This window comes from Haliotis rufescens, unplaced genomic scaffold, assembly GCF_023055435.1.
Source record: "Haliotis rufescens isolate VD_foot unplaced genomic scaffold, xgHalRufe1.0.p SCAF_8, whole genome shotgun sequence".
Lineage (NCBI taxonomy): Eukaryota > Metazoa > Mollusca > Gastropoda > Lepetellida > Haliotidae > Haliotis > Haliotis rufescens.
The window spans coordinates 14,009,481-14,027,511 of NW_025964372.1; the positions used below are offsets into that span (position 1 = coordinate 14,009,481).

The window sequence follows — 18,031 nt, forward strand, 5'->3', positions numbered from 1 at the left end:
CTCCATTAAATATGTGCAGGCTGTGAATCTTTGTGCCATTCAAGATCTGTCAATATTTACAAATACTGTTCAGAGACATGACAGTGAACTTCAAATGCTTGTGAAAACTTGAAACATGTAACGATAAACCATGTATCTACCAGGTAGTCTAGCATGTGTTCCGTGTAGGGCCGGGACAGGTAACGCAGGTATTCGGGGCGGTGGATACTGAGTAGAGCCTGGTACCCACAGGACTACCTGGACCCGTGGTTAGTCACGTGATGTATTGTTTAATGACAACAACAATAAAATTCCATGGTTACACTGGTACAAGTAGATAATGTTGCATTTCTTTCTGATTATGAACACTTTTATATGTTTGAGCAAACAGAAAACAATTCCCAACAATTTGTACCCAACTTGAGATCTACAGTGGGTACCCGGGTAGGATTGGGTAATAGGGGGTTGGGTACAAGTAGGCCATTTGGACTCGTCCTAGCCCTAGTTCCTTTTAGCAAGAGCCCTGGCAGCAGCTCATGTGTTAAGACAATGTTGTACAAGGTCACTGAGCAGCCAGCAGTTGAAGGGTACCAGGCAGAATACCGTATTTCCTCAAATGGTATAATTAGTTTTTGAGAAAGTAATGTCACATATGTGTGTTGTTTGCCTCACTTAACAATAATCCAGCTATATGACAGTGGCATGTAAATAATCAACTGTACTATTCAAAACAGTGATTGATATAATGAATGACATTCAATGCTGTTGGGCAAGATGACATACAACCAACCAAGTCAGTGAGTCAGACCAGAAGTCGCTACTTACGACACTGCGTTACTGATGACATAACAACAAGAAATATATAGTACCGGTCCATAAATAGACCAGTCCACATTCTGGATACTCCCGGCACATGTTGACACAACTCATAGTTTTATTGAAAGGGTGGTTTTAAGGTATCTGATAAAAAATAGTATGAAACTTGGTGTTAAACGTGTTCTGTCACCTGCTCTAAAACTTCAAGCCACATTCTGATGAAGCCAGTACGTACACTGCACAAATCCACAACACATCAGTCTCTGTCAACATGGGTTTAACTGTTAAATAATGCATACTTTTGAAATGTATACTGCTGAATAATTTACACATAGGTAATAAATTACCTAAGGTAGAATTTATAATCAATAACCTACATGCATCTCAGACTTTTTGGATGATTGCCATCCTGCATGCATTAAGGATATCCTTACTGAATGTAGCATTGACAGTCTATGTAACATGGTAAATATCTCCATAAATAATCCCGACAGCTGCATAGCAGATGAATGGTATAATAGAAGCGTTAGCCAGACAGTCACATTTTCATGTATACATGATATGCATGTTGGATTAAACGTTTCACAGGGCAATATTCCAGCTATATTACACATGTAAATATTCAAGTCTGGATCAGACAAACCAGTGATCGATATTATGACCAACATCTCTGTCTGGGTATGATGACATGCAATCAACCAAGTCAACTAGCCTGACTACATGATCAATTTAGTTGCATCTTACAAAAGAAATGGGTTGGTGGGGACCTATTCTATCCTCACATTCAAGATTATAGACTAGCTAAAATAGTGTGGATGCGTGGGTGCGTGCGTGCCTGTACTAGTCTGCCCTAATGCTGATTTGATAGTGCTTTGATAGTGCTACCATGCCCCAGTTTAACATGAATACCCCACTCAGACACAGTTAACCGGCTCCGGGCTGACCAGTCCTTGTTTTAGCCTCTTAATGCCAAGCGCCAGACAGGGTAACTACAAGTACCATCTTTTAATGCCTTTTGGTATGACATGGCTCAACCAGGCGACCAAACCCCAGACCTTCTGATCTCCAGGCGGCACTGTACCACTAGACCACAGATGCGGTCCACAAATTAGGGGATATTTTAACACTGCATTCAATGCAATAGTGTAAAACTAAGCTCTAAAGCTTTTTCAGTTCTCTTAAATGGCCCTGTTATCAGTGAAATATACAGTCATATATAATGTCATAGCATTGGTTATCATTGGTTATAGCTATCACTTCATGAATTGAGAAGTTTGTGAGTCCAATTTAGGAATTTGAACTGACACTGGCTGCAGACTTGGGGATGAACATCACTTTCTGTGCAGGTCTAGATAAATAACTGTATCTTTTTAAAAAACACTGAGTATAATCACATTATATTTATATATATTTTGCATGTGTGACATGTTGGTGGAAAAGAAAGATGTGTGAATTATCATTTTTTCTGAAAATATGTCTGCCAGATCTAACAGCTAAAACAAGTAGCCTTTCTTGAATAGCAACTAATCAAATAAATTACACATTCTGTATCTAATACAATTAAGACACCTGTAAAATTTCACTACCATAGCTACTGATGGTTAGTGTGGCCAAGGCACAGGATAAAAATATAAACACATACACTTGTTGTGTAAAACCATGACTAATACGAAATATCAAAACAAATATTCCAAAAAACGACATTACAATGTAAATATATGCAGCATAATATGATGAAATGAGTCAAATGACTATTGAAATGAAGGAGTGACGATGCCTCATAAACAAGATAGCTGTTACCGTCCCTGGGGCGTGTAGCTCCCCTGTAGATAAAATCAATATTGTAGTGCTTAGTGTTTGCCCAGCTCAACCCACCTCATGAACAATGTAGAAGCCTACCTACCAGCTCATCACTACCTACCAGGAGATGAAATGAACGTGAAATTGACATGAAATTAATGAAACAGCTATCACATGAACAAAAAGACACCAATGTCTGTAGGAGATGAAACACTATTTAAAAATAATAATAATATAAATATTATTTTTGTGATCCAATGTTCAAGAAGGGAGTATGTCTGTATTAATTTTTCTCTTTGTCATATGACGACGAAATATACCAAGTCTACCTTTTGGCTGATTTCAGAATAGAAATAGTGAAATATAATGAAGTTAAAAATACTTATCATGCTGTTATTCTCTGCTAAATTCCAAAATTACATAGGAGGTTATAATGAGGAATAACCCTAAAATAAAAGTAACATATTCTTGCATGACCAAACAATGAATCAATGTTAACAAATATCACAGCAATCAATGAACAAAACTGTCATTAACTCTGTTTTCTCAATCTGGTTTACTAATGATGTTCCTAAAAGCAATTAGTTTCTTCACTGATTGTTCAGCAGGCATCAACTCAATCAATAGAAGTTATTACTGGCAATCAGCTGTGAGTGAGTGAGTGAGTGAGTGAGTGAGTGAGTGAGTGAGTGAGGGTGGGTGAGTGGGTGAGTGAGTGAGTGAGTGAGTGAGTGTGTGAGTGTGTGAGTGAGTGAGTGAGTGAGTGAGTGAGTGTGTGAGTGAGTGAGTGAGTGAGTGAGTGAGTGAGTGAGTGAGTGAGTGAATGAGTGAGTGAGTGGTTGAGTGATTGGTTGATTGAGTGAGTGGTTGAGTGGTTGAGTGGTTGAGTGAGTGAGTGAGTGTGGTTTTTAAACCGCTTTTAACAAAATTTCAGCAATATCACGGTGGGGGAGACCAGAAATGGGCTTCACACATTGAACCCATGTCGGGAATCGAACCCGAGTCTTCGGCTTGACGAGCAAATGCTTAAACCACTAGGCTACCCGACCGCCCCTCTATCATCCATGAAGTTTACACATGATTAAACATCGACATGCAGCCTATCAGGCTTATTTTAATGAAACCTGAAAAAATAAATAAATTTTTATTCACTATAATTAGTGATTGACTGGAAAAAACTGATCAAAACTATTAATGAATTTCCAACACTAGCTATTACTTGATTCATGCCATCCCCGAATTTTGTGAACTCTGTGGGCGACGAACCCCTAACCCTCATTACTCTAATAATATATTTGTTCAAGGGATCAAAAAACACCTAACAAGAACCTACGCCTACGTCTTAGGGGAGTCACTATTGTGCTGATAATTACTTGTATTTACCTTCTGTCAATGTTTCGTGTAAAGTGAAAGTGAAACGTGGCACTTAGTCAGGTACGCCTATTTCCCCCAGGGTTTGACAAACTAATTACTTCTCTATCATGTCTGTGGAACTTGTGGTACCGTATTAGAATCAATAAGTACTTTGACTCTTGTTAGGCAGACTCTGTTTGACTGGAAAACTTGGATAGATATACGCTTGTTGGATCCTTTCACATCATATAATTTCTGGTAACTATAACACTAAGACAGCACTTTGTGACAAATAATTTGCATCTACCACCCCAAAAATGTATTTTGACTCTATTTTCATAATATTTTAGTCTCTAAGTTTATGGACTAGTCTTGTGTGATCTCAGAAGAAATTTGACTAGGCTTCAGACTAGTGGCTAAAGTCACAGACCGGAGTTGTAATACCAGATACTAGATTCTGAAGTTAAAAGAAACAGATCATCACTTACTGATCTGATGTAACATATGTTCAGTGATCAAGCAGAAAAATCCTTTAAGATGCAATTTTTTAAGTGTAATGATAAGAAATGTTAATTACGCAAGTCCCCAAATACTGTTTTATATTAATTCTAACCCACCACTCTATCTCCCAATCTGTGAAAATGCCACAATATGTCACACTCCTAGTCCCAGCATTGGAGACGTATAAACAATCCGGGGATGAATCTCAGACTGTGATCACAATCACAATATCTGTTTACTTATAAATAATGTTTAATAGCAAATGCTAATATGCATCAGTAGGTATAAATATCTATGCAGCTGTATGATTAGTTATTTGGGAAGAACGGTTGGAATTGATAAGTGGATTCAGGACATAGTTCCAGCTCAGTCCCTATAGTTACCACTAATGAGGCCTCAGATGTTCAGACTAATGTTATTGTTTGGCCAGACCAATTTAAATACTTGTTTTACAGATTCATCTTCGCTTCCTTTAGCCATTTGCAAAACAAATAAAATTATCTGTAACAAGAAATAACTGTTCTAGTAACATCTTATGTGAAATGGTATGGTTACACTAGTACTTTGACTATGACTGTTCTGTCCTGGGGAAGAAAAATCAGTCATTTTATGAACAATGTCTCAGACTGTACACAATGAAGACATGACTGACAACACAACCTATTCTAACCCGGGACCTCCACAGGGTGCTGCAACCTCTGACTCCCTTCCCACCTCTGTCTGAGACCAGCCCTCCATGAGGATTGCTCAATACAACAGGACTATTACTTCACTGAATACCGGTGCTGATACACATCACGAGACCACTGCATATACCTGTGTCAGTGTCTGAATGACACAACTGAAGCATGGCATCTTCATCTAACCCCACCCTACATGACAGAGGTCCCCCAGGCAAATTAGGGCATCATATGAATCTTGAAAGGCTGCAGGCCATGGCCTGGTTATCTTCTTACATTCTTGTGAAGTGGGGTGTGGTGAGTACATACTCAGTACAAAGAGGAAGATGCATGATGGTGTAGGTTTTAATAACAATAATGTTTTATTCATATACCATACTGTCCCTATTGTTATAATCAAGATGAGTTTATAAACATGTGAGTTTATTCAGTCCTGCTTGGCATGCTGGAAGCACACAAAGAAAATCCGGGTTGGGAATAGTAGGGATGTTGTGATATAGGTGTCACATGATACGATACATATCTTGATACAAAAGCCACGATATGGTACGTATCTCGATATTGCATATTCAACCTTTTGTGCGGAAAACCCAGTCATTTGACTGAAAATAGAATCAACGACACGTTCAAACAGGTAAAGAAGGACAACTGACAACGGACTGATACTCATCGACATGGCACGTGAGTCAAGTAAACTATTCTTTAGAGAAAGTAATGAGGAATAAAAAAATAGTTTGTACTTGCTTATTGACATCACCACTAAATAGAGAAGATGACAAACTTGGTTCTCCGTTCAGGGTTTCAAACAGGGCTTTTCTAGGGCACTAACTCCAACTGTTGTTAAGATATTTTGAAATTTGGTAATACCTGGATGAATACCCTATCAGGAGTTGATTTAACCATGAAAGTGTCCTGGTGCTACAGCAAAATCACCATGACATCAATTTCAATTCTCATTCTCATCTTTTGAGGACAGCCAATTTTCTTTTTGTTAAAAGATATAAACTGAAATTTGCAAAAATTAAGAAACAAACTACTGTGTACAATTAAACGTTTTACATGGCCCAGAATGTTTAAAACACAACTTTTCCCAACTAGGACCACCATGAACATAAATCACATGGTCTAGTACAGATTAGTGTCTGGAAATCCTTGCTTCTTGATGTGGTCTCTGACTCACTCAGCTGGCATGATTTTATTGGCCCACAGACTGACCCTGCTTGTGCAGCTTGCACAGATCATCATCAGGAAACAAGCATTAACATATATTTTGTGATTGTGAATGACTTGTGTAAACACAGATATTACAAAGGGCAAGTTATGTAGTTTTAATATTTCAGGTGGTATGATTAGTCTACGTATTGCATGTTCACATGCCATTATCAAATAATGAGTGAAAGCTCAGACAAATTGTTTATAATTTGAACTGTCTCAGGTTCTCTTTGAAAACAAAAATGGCAACAGAGTCCTTTGAGTAGAAACCAGACCAGAGTTGATTATATATAATAATAGTTGCTTGACATGCTCCGTCTCATGTTAGCTCAGGTCAGACCAATCTAATTATTTGTTTTACAAATCTGCTTAAGCTTGTCCCTTTTCTGCCATGAAAAACAAATCAAGGGACATCACTCTCAACGTATGTAAACTTGTGGTGACTGTGGTGAAAATGTTTTTAGCAACTGGAACAAACATTTACTTTAACAACAACACATATTACTAGTTCTGCTGCTGGTTGCTGCACAAAAATAGATCTTTACATCGTGTGATGATCAGAAGAGATTTCTTGAAATTATTTGAAACTCAATCAAATTTGATTATAACATTATTCAAAATGTTATTTGTTTCGCCCTGATGTGACTGTGAGTAAGACAAAATAGATCCTTTTTCCAAAACCAGAACATTTCAGATGTGTAGGTGCTATTAAGTATTGATGCCTGGAAATTTTATTTGGAACCGACAGCGTATTAGTATATATTATTTATTTGTTTGTTTCATGCCACACTCAGCAATATTCCAGCCATATGACAGCGGTCTGTAAATAATCAAGACTGGACCAGACAATTCAGTTATTGACATCATGAGCATCTATCAACGCAATTGGAATATGATGATATGCATCAGCCAAATCAGCGAGTCTGACCCCCCGATCCCATTAGTCGCCTCTTATGACAAGCATAGTTGCCTGTTTCTGGAAACATGGGTTGCTGAAGGCTTATTCTAACCCAGATCTGCACAGGTCGTGTATTAGAAGAAATAATGTGTTAGAGGATATTGTATTATGACTTTGATGCCGATACACAGCACTGAGGATACTGGCCTACATAAGGCATAAAGTAAGACAGCAAACAGGCTTCGTGCTACATGGTGTTTTGACCTTCTTGACATGAGATGGGACTTGAGAACAACCTGGTCTACTTTCTATCAATGATATTCAGTGAGTTGTTCTGTGTTACATTCACATTAGTTGGGTGTTCAGAGTTAATGAGCTGATGTTTCTGTATCCCCCTGGACCAATTCTGATCAGGTGTAGAAAACCTTTCAACCCTTTTGAGCCATACTATTGAACATTATTGATTTATGTCTCTGCTAAAAAGACTTTTCTATCAAATGTTTTGCTGACGATTATTTAATGGCTTAATGGCAGTGGTTTATCAGTAATCTCAGTACTATTGTTGAGAACTGACTGAATGACAGAGTGAGTGACTGCTGTCAAACACTACAGTCACGTGCACCAGTACTCCAGCCATATCACAGTCTGGACCAGGCAAACCAGTGACTGAAGACACCAATGTATGTTTGTTTGTTGTTTAATGCTGCACTCAGCAATATTCTAGCTATATGATGGCGGTCTGTAAATAATCGAGTCCGGACCAAAATCCAGTGATTAATAACGTGCATCGTTCCACTCAACTGGGATACGACGACATGCATGAACTAAGTCAGCGAGCCTGACCACCGGATCCCGTTAGTCGCCTTTTACAACAAGCATGGGTTGCTGAAGACCTATTCTACCCCGGATCTTCACAACAAGCATGGGTTGCTGAAGACCTATTCTACCCCGGATCTTCACGGGTTTAGACACCAATGAATGCCATCTGGACATGATATGCAATCAACAGAGTCATTAGTCACAAGGCTTGACCACCAGGTCCAGATTCCCTCTTTCGACCAACACTGGAGTGTAAAGCCCCGTTCTAGACTAACATCTAGTCTCTGAAATGAACATATTTTACTGATGATAACCGTCGTAAAATTTTAGCTATCAAAACATATTAAAAATGAGCCCAGAGACTCTCTTCATTTTCAGATACTGCAGACACAGACACTCAGACACAGACGCACATATCGCCACAGACACACACACACACACAGACAGACAGACACACAGACAGACACACACACCTATACCTGCCATGACATAATCACTGTGCCTGTGGATTGTAAAACTGAGTTGTCTCCCTGCCCAGTGTTGCCCCATGTCCCTCTCATGAAGGACAAAGACAGTGCTCATGCATGGTAATTAGCGAGTGTAGTTTAATCTTGGAACCTCCATGAAATATTTACGTGCAGTAGATTGCCAGGAACTTCACATGCAAGCTAGGCATCAGAATTACTTACTGGGAGTTGGGAGTAGACAGGCCATGAATCATTAATGCAACTGTGGTTGAGATTCAGGGCACTTTCTGCAAGGTGTTTTGAGGGACGAAATTTAACTCATAAAAAAAGTGAAGTGACAGTTCTATTACCATACAAGGTTATAAATGGCAGTTGTGTACATGTAATTGATTATTTATGTATTTCAGCATGTCATATACATAATGTTGTTTTTTTTTTGTGGTTTAAGCTTTCATTTTCAAAGGTTGTTTAAACTTTTATTTTCAAAGGGAAACATTAAAATAAGTGAAAATATAATTTTACATAACATTGAATGTGTTAATATGAAAAGGTGTGAAATGATTCAATTGGCATATATGATTACATTCTGATATATGTCCTTATTATGGTAGCATCAAATGTTCTCGCATGTTCAACAAACATTCAGTGATCAACTAAACTTTTAGCAATGACAATGTGTCCAGATGGACATGCACCTTATAAGAATACAACTCCATGCTACAACACATACAGCACCATGCTACAACACATACAACATGACCAGTAGGGCTGGGATGGGTATCTCGGGGACACAGGTCAGGTGGGTACTGAGTAGGACCTAGGTACCCACAGGATCTCACAGACCAGTCACACAAACAAAAACAATAAAACTCCATGGTTACATTACACTAATGTTTGCATTTCTTTCTGACTATGCACATATTCCTTCTGACTTTTATATTTTGGAACAAAGATAAAGCTTCAGTCAATTTTAATGTATGCATGATCAGATCATTTTATACGTATATCTAAATATTTATTGCCAGGGTTCTAGAAAAACAATTCCCAATCAGACATTTTGTACCCAACACAATTCAGCGGGTACTGAAGTAGGGTTGGTTATAAGGGGGTTAGGGTGCCCAGGTAGGAAACTTTGACTTGTCCGAACCCTAATGCACAGGGCAATGCTCAAAATTAAGCAGAAAAGTCAAGGTGTACTTGTCATAACTGTAATATTAAGAGTCAAAGATTTAAGGGATCCTAAAATTAAAACACTACAGAACACTTCAAAGACCCCAGACCCCCATTAATTTTGAACATTGCAAGGTGATACTTTGTTTTTCTCAACTCTGCCCTACACATCTCATCCTACCGTATACGTTGGGGCATTCACCCAGATAATGCATGTTTACTCATCCACTCTTACAAAGGCATTCACATAATCAGTTCCTTTAATGAGTTCAATATTAACACAATCTTAATTATATGCTTTGAAAGAGTTTCAATATATACTGCTGTTTATCAATTCATATATCCATGACACAATTAACAGAAATATCTGACACATATCAAGTACTGTAAAGGATATTTCTATCAAAAGGATGTACCCTGGTTTTCACATGCAATCCAACTCAACTTAACTTCATCTGTACATTTTTCGTGTTGATACAAACGATGTCTCGTGTTAATACATTCTACCTAAAAGTCCTTATATTGAGAAGCAAGCACTCATTTATTGTCATCAATTCCAAATATGAATCTTTTAAAAGTACAGGAAACGTTATGAATGTTCTTAAACAGTGTGAAAGAGTGACCTCAATCTTATATTTCAGCTTGGCAAGCATGAATCGTGACAAGAGGTGAAGAGTTGTCTCCCTGTCATGGTATCACCCAGTAACAACAAAAATGGCTCACTGTTGTTTGTTTGTTGTTTTACACTACACTCTGCAATATTCCAGCTATGTGATGGCGGTCTGTAAATAATCAAGTCTGGGCGAGAGTCAGCGAGTCTGACCACCCAATACTGTTATAATAGTTGCCACTTACAACAAGCATATAGTTGCCTTTCATGGCATGGATCTTCACGGGATCTTCACGAATGACTCAAAAAATTTGATAAATGAGTGTAAAGATGTTTATTCTACTTTCGCAGGACACCAGAAAAAGTCATCACACATTGCACCCATTGCATTATCCTTCATGATATCCCACTGGTTTATAAGTAGCACAATGGTAAACTGGGGGTGTCATACAACACATCCCAAAACATATATCATTATCAAACTCTAGTCCAAGGTTGATAATGGAGGTCAGACAAGAGTGAATTCCTGAAAAATGTATTTTGTACAATTTCGGCACAGCACTTATCAAATGCCCAAGATGACAATGCAGTCGATATGTGTCATTGTCAGCTAAACTTTCATATTGAAATAATTCAACATGCTGAAGGCACCTGCCAAAATTAATCTTCTGTGGCAGAGGCAGCTACAGGAAAGGTTACTCCTGAACATAATTTGAAGGAATTTAGGTCCCACTGGAACCAAGAGTTTGGTCTATTCCTGTCTGGATTAAATTCTCCGGTGAACTTATCAGCGGAACAGACACATGATCAGGCATTTAACTTGGTCTGTCAGTCTAGTCCACGGGACTTGTTGGTATGTTCTGGTCTCAGGGATGAAAGAGGGGGTCGATGGCTAATTAATGTGCTCGACAGGCAGACCATGTGGCACACTATACTTGACTTCCAAGGATATTATAACGCCATGATGCTCTACAAGAATGGAAGCCCTATGTTGAGTGTACATTGCTTGGTTGAAATGAAATAAGTGACTGAGTGAAGGAAACTGAGAATGGACAGTCTGAACTTCAATTTCCATCAGGATAGAACTATCACTTTGATTTAAAATGTATCCTACAACCGAATCAAATGTAATACTTTATGCAACCCTACATGTGCGTGAGTGAGTAAGTTCATCTTAATTGGGTTTAACGCCGCTTTTAACAGTATTCCAGTTATATCACGGCGTGTCAGCTTAATGTGGGAGGAAAGCCTGAAGTGATGCAGGTCTCAGACGTTTACTACTTCGGCGAAACCCACGAGCACGGGTATGGTGCTGACAAACCTAGAAACATAATCGGGGCGAACCGGGATTTGAACCCACAATCATAGGTTTCTGGCGGTGCCCAAGGACGCAAATCTGCATAGCGAATCACTGCGCCTTAGACGACTAGGCCACCCGTGCCCCCCCCCCCCCAGCACATGTGTGTGAGCAATGGGGATCAGAACATAGACCATATGCATCCAGTTTTTAATACGATGTGTATAATACACAGTATTGTGAGTCTGATGAAAGCCTGTATGATAGGGGGCTGACAATTAACACACTCTCTGAATCAGGACCCACCGGTGAAGACCCACAGCACTGAATTCACTGAACTGAGTAAGTACTGACCCCAACACAGTGGTAGCTGTAGTTCATATAAGTGGAGTCATCCAAGTCTTGTCTCATCCAGCATTCTACAGGAAGCCATCATACTACTACTGATATGAACATATTAAGGCTCTGACCTACATTAATACATACTTCATGAGTCGACCTAGATCTAAACATACATGGAAATTAGGTGCAGCCATCAAAACACAGATAAACACCAACTGACTTGAGTTATCCCTACAACAGGTTTTGGGCTGGGGCTGCCTGATTGCCTAGTTATCCATACAACACATTTAGGCTGATTTCAGTTATCCATACAACACATTTAGGACTGGAACTGCCTGACTGAATGCAGTTATCCATGCAACACATTTAGGTTTGGGCTGCATTTCTGACTTCAATTATCCATACACTATTTTTAGGTATGGGCTGTATGACCGACTTCAGTTATCCATACATATTTAGGTATGGTCTGTATGACCAACTTCAGTTATCCATACAACACATTGAGGCATGGGCTGTATTTCTGACTTCAGTTATCCATACAATGTTTTAAGGCATGGGCTGTATGACTGACTTCAGTTATCCATACAACACATTTAGGCATGGGCTGTATTTCTGACTTCAGTTATCCATACAATGTTTTTAGGCATGGGCTGTATGACCAACTTCAGTTATCCATACAACACATTTAGGCATGGGCTGTATTTTTGGCTTCAGTTATCCATACAACACATTTAGGCATGGGCTGTATGACTGACTTCAGTTATCCATACAACACATTTAGGCATGGGCTGTATTTCTGGCTTCAGTTATCCATACAATGTTTTTAGGCATGGGCTGTATGACCGACTTCAGTTATCCATACAACACCTTCTTTTTAGCAAGTGAATACAGCAAGTTGATATCTGGTTCAAACTGGCAAAAACACGCAGAGAAAGCCATTTTTTCATAAAACAGATCAAAGACCAGCAAACTGTACAGCATGGTAGGGAATGATTTCAAGAAAAATAGAAAATGGCTATAACAGATATGGTGACTTACCACTTTCTCCTCTGCCATGTCATCTTTGCCAGCAGTCTTCTTTTTCTTCTTGGACTTGGGTGTGGACAGGTCAGAGTCTTCCTTCTTGTCATCAGGCTGCAGAAAACTGGACTCCCTGGATGTGGAATCCTTGTCCTGTGTTAGACATACATATCATTACTGAGTAACAGAAAAGATACATGCTGCTCTAGAAATAGTAAACATTCTGCCACTAGAACAGATTCAGTATTTATTTTTCCCCACAAAAGTCACATCTTTTTTAACAATGTGCAAAAGTTTTGACTTATCAAGATAAAAGGTAACAAAAAAGTCTGTACAAAAAGAATAGCCTCCTATATCTCTACATTAAGTTATTCATAAAAACAACAAAATCCCAGATCTTGTGCTCCTTTTTTGTAGAATTTTCCTATTCGGAATATTCTATAAGTAATACGTTACCACTCTTATACTGAGGCTGTTGTCTCCAACAACTGCCCTTATAGCGAAATCTTCCACAGAGATCTCAATTACCTCATGCAGCACGTGCGTAGCCACCTAGCTGCCATGTGACACCCTTCACTCTTGTCTCTAGCGAGAGCAAGTGCTCGGGGGACGGACGGGCGGACAGCAGCCCAGTGGTAACGTATTACTTATAGAATATTCCGAATAGGAAAATTCTACAAATTACATTAAGTAATACGTTACCACTGTTATACCGAGGCTGACTACCACAGTAGGCAGTGGGGAGCACCTACAACCCGAAACCTGACTGCTCGTTTTCCTTCCGACAAGCGGAAGTAAACAACAAGGAGGAAGTACATAATTGTCAATTCAAGCAAACACACAGAAAGCTGCACTCACCTGTGGATGAGCACGCTGGCTTGCGGGACCCCCACTCCCGTACCCATGGCTGTGGGAACATTGGAGACGACCCAGATTGACCACCGTGCAAGGTCTGAAGACTGAGGAGTTCGGAATTGCCTGTGGATGAGCGCGCTGGCTTGCGGGACCCCCACTCCCGTACCCATGGCTGTGGGAACATTGGAGACGACCCAGATTGACCACCGTGCAAGGTCTGAAGACTGAGGAGTTCGGAATTGCGCTGGGCACACCCCTTAGATGACTGCTTGTGCCGCGATCAGCGGCCCAAGACGGTGCACACCCTCCATGTCTTCATCAGAAACCTTTCTGAGGTAATGATTGGCAAAAACCGAGTCAGAACGCCAGTAACAAACCCGCAATATTCTGTGAACAGATATATTGGAGTGTAGGGCAAATGTTGCCGCTAGTGCCCTAATCTCGTGCGGGTTTGACCCCGCAACCGGTAACCCCCGAGCCTGGTACGCCAGATTGATGACAGAATGAAGCCATAACGCAATCGAGTTGCGAGTTATGTCAGCAGTCCGATTAGGGTTACACGATATGAACAGACGGTCTTGTCTGCGTTCATTCGAAGCCTTAAGATAATACTTAAGGGCCCTAAACAGACACAGCGATCTGTCCTCGGTATCAGCAGGATGTAAGATTTCTTTGAGTGATCTTACAGTGAATTCTCTCACTGTTTGGCCAAACTTCTGATTCTTAGCGACGAAGCCCATGAGCAGGCCCAGGCGGACCGCTCCTTCGTCGCCCCTATCGAATCGTACTTTTGTGACATCGAGTAAGTGAACCTCATACACTCGTGCCGCCGTGGCAAAGGAGAGGAGAAATGCTGTTTTCCAAGTCACATGCCGAAATGAAGAATTTTTCAAGGGTTCATACGGAGCTTCCGTAAGCGATTTCAACACCAGGGAAAGATCCCAGGCAGGAGCCCGAAAGCGACCTTTTTTAAGATCTTGCTGTTTGAAACCCTTGATAATACCCCGAAACGCCGTCTCTTTTGAGAGACTGGTACCCATAGCAACGTCCTGTACCGTAGCAACGGAGGAGACAAAGTTGGCAATGGAACCCCGGGAGTTTCCGGGTCTCTTGTAAGTGAGGCATGAAACAAGCAATATCCTGCACTGATACCTTATCTAGCGAATGAATGTGATGTTTACAACAACACTTCGTGAAAATAGCCCAACGTGCATTATACACCTTCTTGGTAGAATCACGATGCATACTAATGCATGCCCGAGACGCCCAACGAGAAAAACCTTTACTCCTCAGACGCTCGGTGACGCGTGCATCCATGCGTGCAGATTGAAGCTGACGGGTGTGAGGGTGGATCAGGAGATCCGGTCTCACAGGCAGTGGAAGTGGCGACTGCGTGACCTGGGCCAGCAAGTCGGGGTACCACGATCTGTTTGGCCACATGGGCGTGATCAGTAACATTTGACAGCGAACTCCTCGGAGCCGGCTTAGAATGAGTGGTATTAACGCCGTTGGCGGGTAAGCATAAGCGTCCATGCCCGTCCGGTCTAACGAGAGAGCATCTTGATCGATGGCCCTCGGGTCCGGAACTGGCGATACAAACAACGGGAGTCGACCAATCGGTCGACCATCGAACGACCCAAACGTTCGCACAGCCACTGAAACACTACTGGGTTTAGCATCCACTCCGTGGGGCTTGGATCCTGAGGCCTCGATAGAGCGTCGGCCAGTACGTTCTGCACACCGGGGATGTGACGGGTGCGTACCTGGCACGTGACACTGTCCACCAGAGCGTAAAACTCGAATGTGAGATTGAGTAGCGAGTGACTGTGGGTTCCCCCCAGTTTGTTCACATAGGAAGCTACTGTCGTGTTGTCGGTCGCCAGCATGAGCCGGGCGTCGGTCTCTGTCTGTGTGGGAACCTTTGACCAGACTGGCCGCCGCAGCCAAGTAGGTGTCGCCATGTGACATAGCGAGCATATAGTGCAGAGAGAGGGTGTCCATTTGCGGTAAAGTCGCCTCAGGGACTGTAGCAGCAGGTGGGGCATGGACCCCTAACCTCTCGACATGGACCTCCGCGGTGGGACCTGCCTCGGGGAAGGCCAGGTCATGCACCGGGAGCGAACCCTTTCTCCATGACAGAGGAGGTAACATGAGTCCCCGACCGGAGGCCGCCGCGAAGGCTTTCTCCAAAGACGGCTTGATCCCGCACAACAAAGTTGACGCGAGAAAAAGCCTTGTCGGCGGACTCGTCGAAAACCTCGGTGGAACCCACAGAGCCATGGATTCCCCGGGGTACCGGCTAGGGCCGTGTCATGTCCTCAAAGAGGTCATACACCATGGCAACACGGTCCTTAGCCGATAACGGGAGTATCGGCTCGGGGGAAGGACCGGTGACCACAGGAGCCGCCGCCGTACCCGTGGACCCCGTTTCGAATCCGCAGCCACCGAAGGGGCGGGGGCCAGAACAACCAGGGCCTTATCCTGAGATAAGGCCGCCAGTTTGGAATCCACCAGTTTAGCCAATAAAGCTGCGACAGAATCCCCGGACAGCCCAAGGGCCACCAAGGGATACGCTGCCGTGGAGGTAGTGCCCGCAAGGGGCGCCGACCGGACGAACCGGCCACCTCAGGGGTGATAGCAGAGCGCACGTAGCGCCTGTATCGCGCAAAGTCCTCCGGCCCCAGACCCTCGCACTGGGTGCACCGGTGTCCTCGCAAGGAACCCTGCACCGCGGGCAACGATCGTGAGGATCCCGAGAAGACAAAAACTTCTGACAGGCCCCGCAGCGCCTGTTTACAGGAGTAGCATGGGTGCTGGACAAAATGTACAATTCCATGTCCGAACAAAAAACAAAACATGGTTACAACACACACACCAAACATATTCGCAAACATATTTTTTTTCGAAAGAAAAACAAACAATAATTGCGAATACATAAAATACATATAATAGAACATATATATATTAATAGGTGATGCAAAAAAACCCCAAGATATACCACTAAAGGTGGACGGAAGACACGAAGTGCCAACGTCACACCCTGTTAGTAGCGAAAAAAAGGCGGGAAAATTTTCCAAGCGCCGTATAACGAATGCCCCATAAATTACGGTTTACTTAAGAGTAAGAAACAGTAATAAATATCACCAAAGGATTGGCAGAAGGCGGAAAACTGGAACGTAGAGGAAAGCAAGCAGAGCAGTCACTTTAAACGTCTTGCTAGGGCAAGCGAAGAGACAAGAGTGAAGGGTGTCACATGGCAGCTAGGTGGGTACGCACGTGCTGCATGAGGTAATTGAGATCTCTGTGGAAGATTTCGCTATAAGAGCAGTTGTGGGAGCCTCGGTATAACAGTGGTAAGGTATTACTTAATGTAATATAACATGTGATTGTTTGATGTATAACGCTGCACTATTCAAGCTATATAACAGTGGTGTGTAAATAATCAAGTCTGGACAAGACAATCCAGTGATTGATATTATGAGAAACGAATCACTCTGTTGGGGTACGAAGACACGATAAGTCAATGAGTATGACCACCTTTTCATTACATCTAATGACCAGCATAGGTAGCAGGGTACATGTTCTAAACTGGGACTCCATGGAGTTCTCCTATAATGATACCTTACCTTTGGATGGGACCTGTCTACACCATAGAACTTGAGGACCGCCTGGTCATAGTTGCCCAGTTCCGTGGTCACCTGTTCTGGGTAGGACTTGACAATGTCTGTCTGCTGGTTGTGGAATATCTCGTACCTGAATGTACGTATATACCCCATATATTACTCATCGTTTTTGCACAACACTTTTTCAGGGCATTTGTACTTGTTCTTATTAGAACCATTTACATTTTTCAATCTGTGCCAAAATCTGCAAAGTTTGCTCCAAATTGTCTCATTAGACATCATTTTGGACTCAGTAGAATATATTAGATCAAATAAATTTTACAAGACTCTGAAGTCAGACTCGTGGGTATTAAGAAACAACTAATGACCACTGTAGACTATTTCTACAGTTTGAGTGATAAAGCAGGGGTGATCATGTTGATGTGCACAAACTATTATATTACCAAACCACTACACATTATACTGTAGAGGAAACATATGATTTGTCAACTTAACCATAAAAAAAAACAGCGTTGACTTAAAAGAGTCATTAGATCATATAAATGCATGAAAGATTAGTTGTCTAGTGGACAGTTAAACAAAGAATTTA

The 18,031-nt window shown here is 41.5% G+C and overlaps 1 protein-coding gene across 2 annotated transcripts in view; it reads right to left on the reverse strand.

The window, feature by feature from the left end:
* Positions 1–18,031, reverse strand: part of LOC124149041 (coiled-coil domain-containing protein 180-like) — a 95,309-nt gene that overhangs the window by 58,658 nt on the left and 18,620 nt on the right. For both annotated transcript variants that reach the window (XM_046520383.2, XM_046520382.2), the window contains exons 16-17: positions 17,446–17,572; positions 12,983–13,117 (exon numbers count right to left, since the gene is read on the reverse strand). In XM_046520383.2, coding sequence (XP_046376339.2) covers positions 12,983–13,117; positions 17,446–17,572 — 262 coding nt within the window. The remainder of the gene's footprint in view (positions 1–12,982; positions 13,118–17,445; positions 17,573–18,031) is intronic.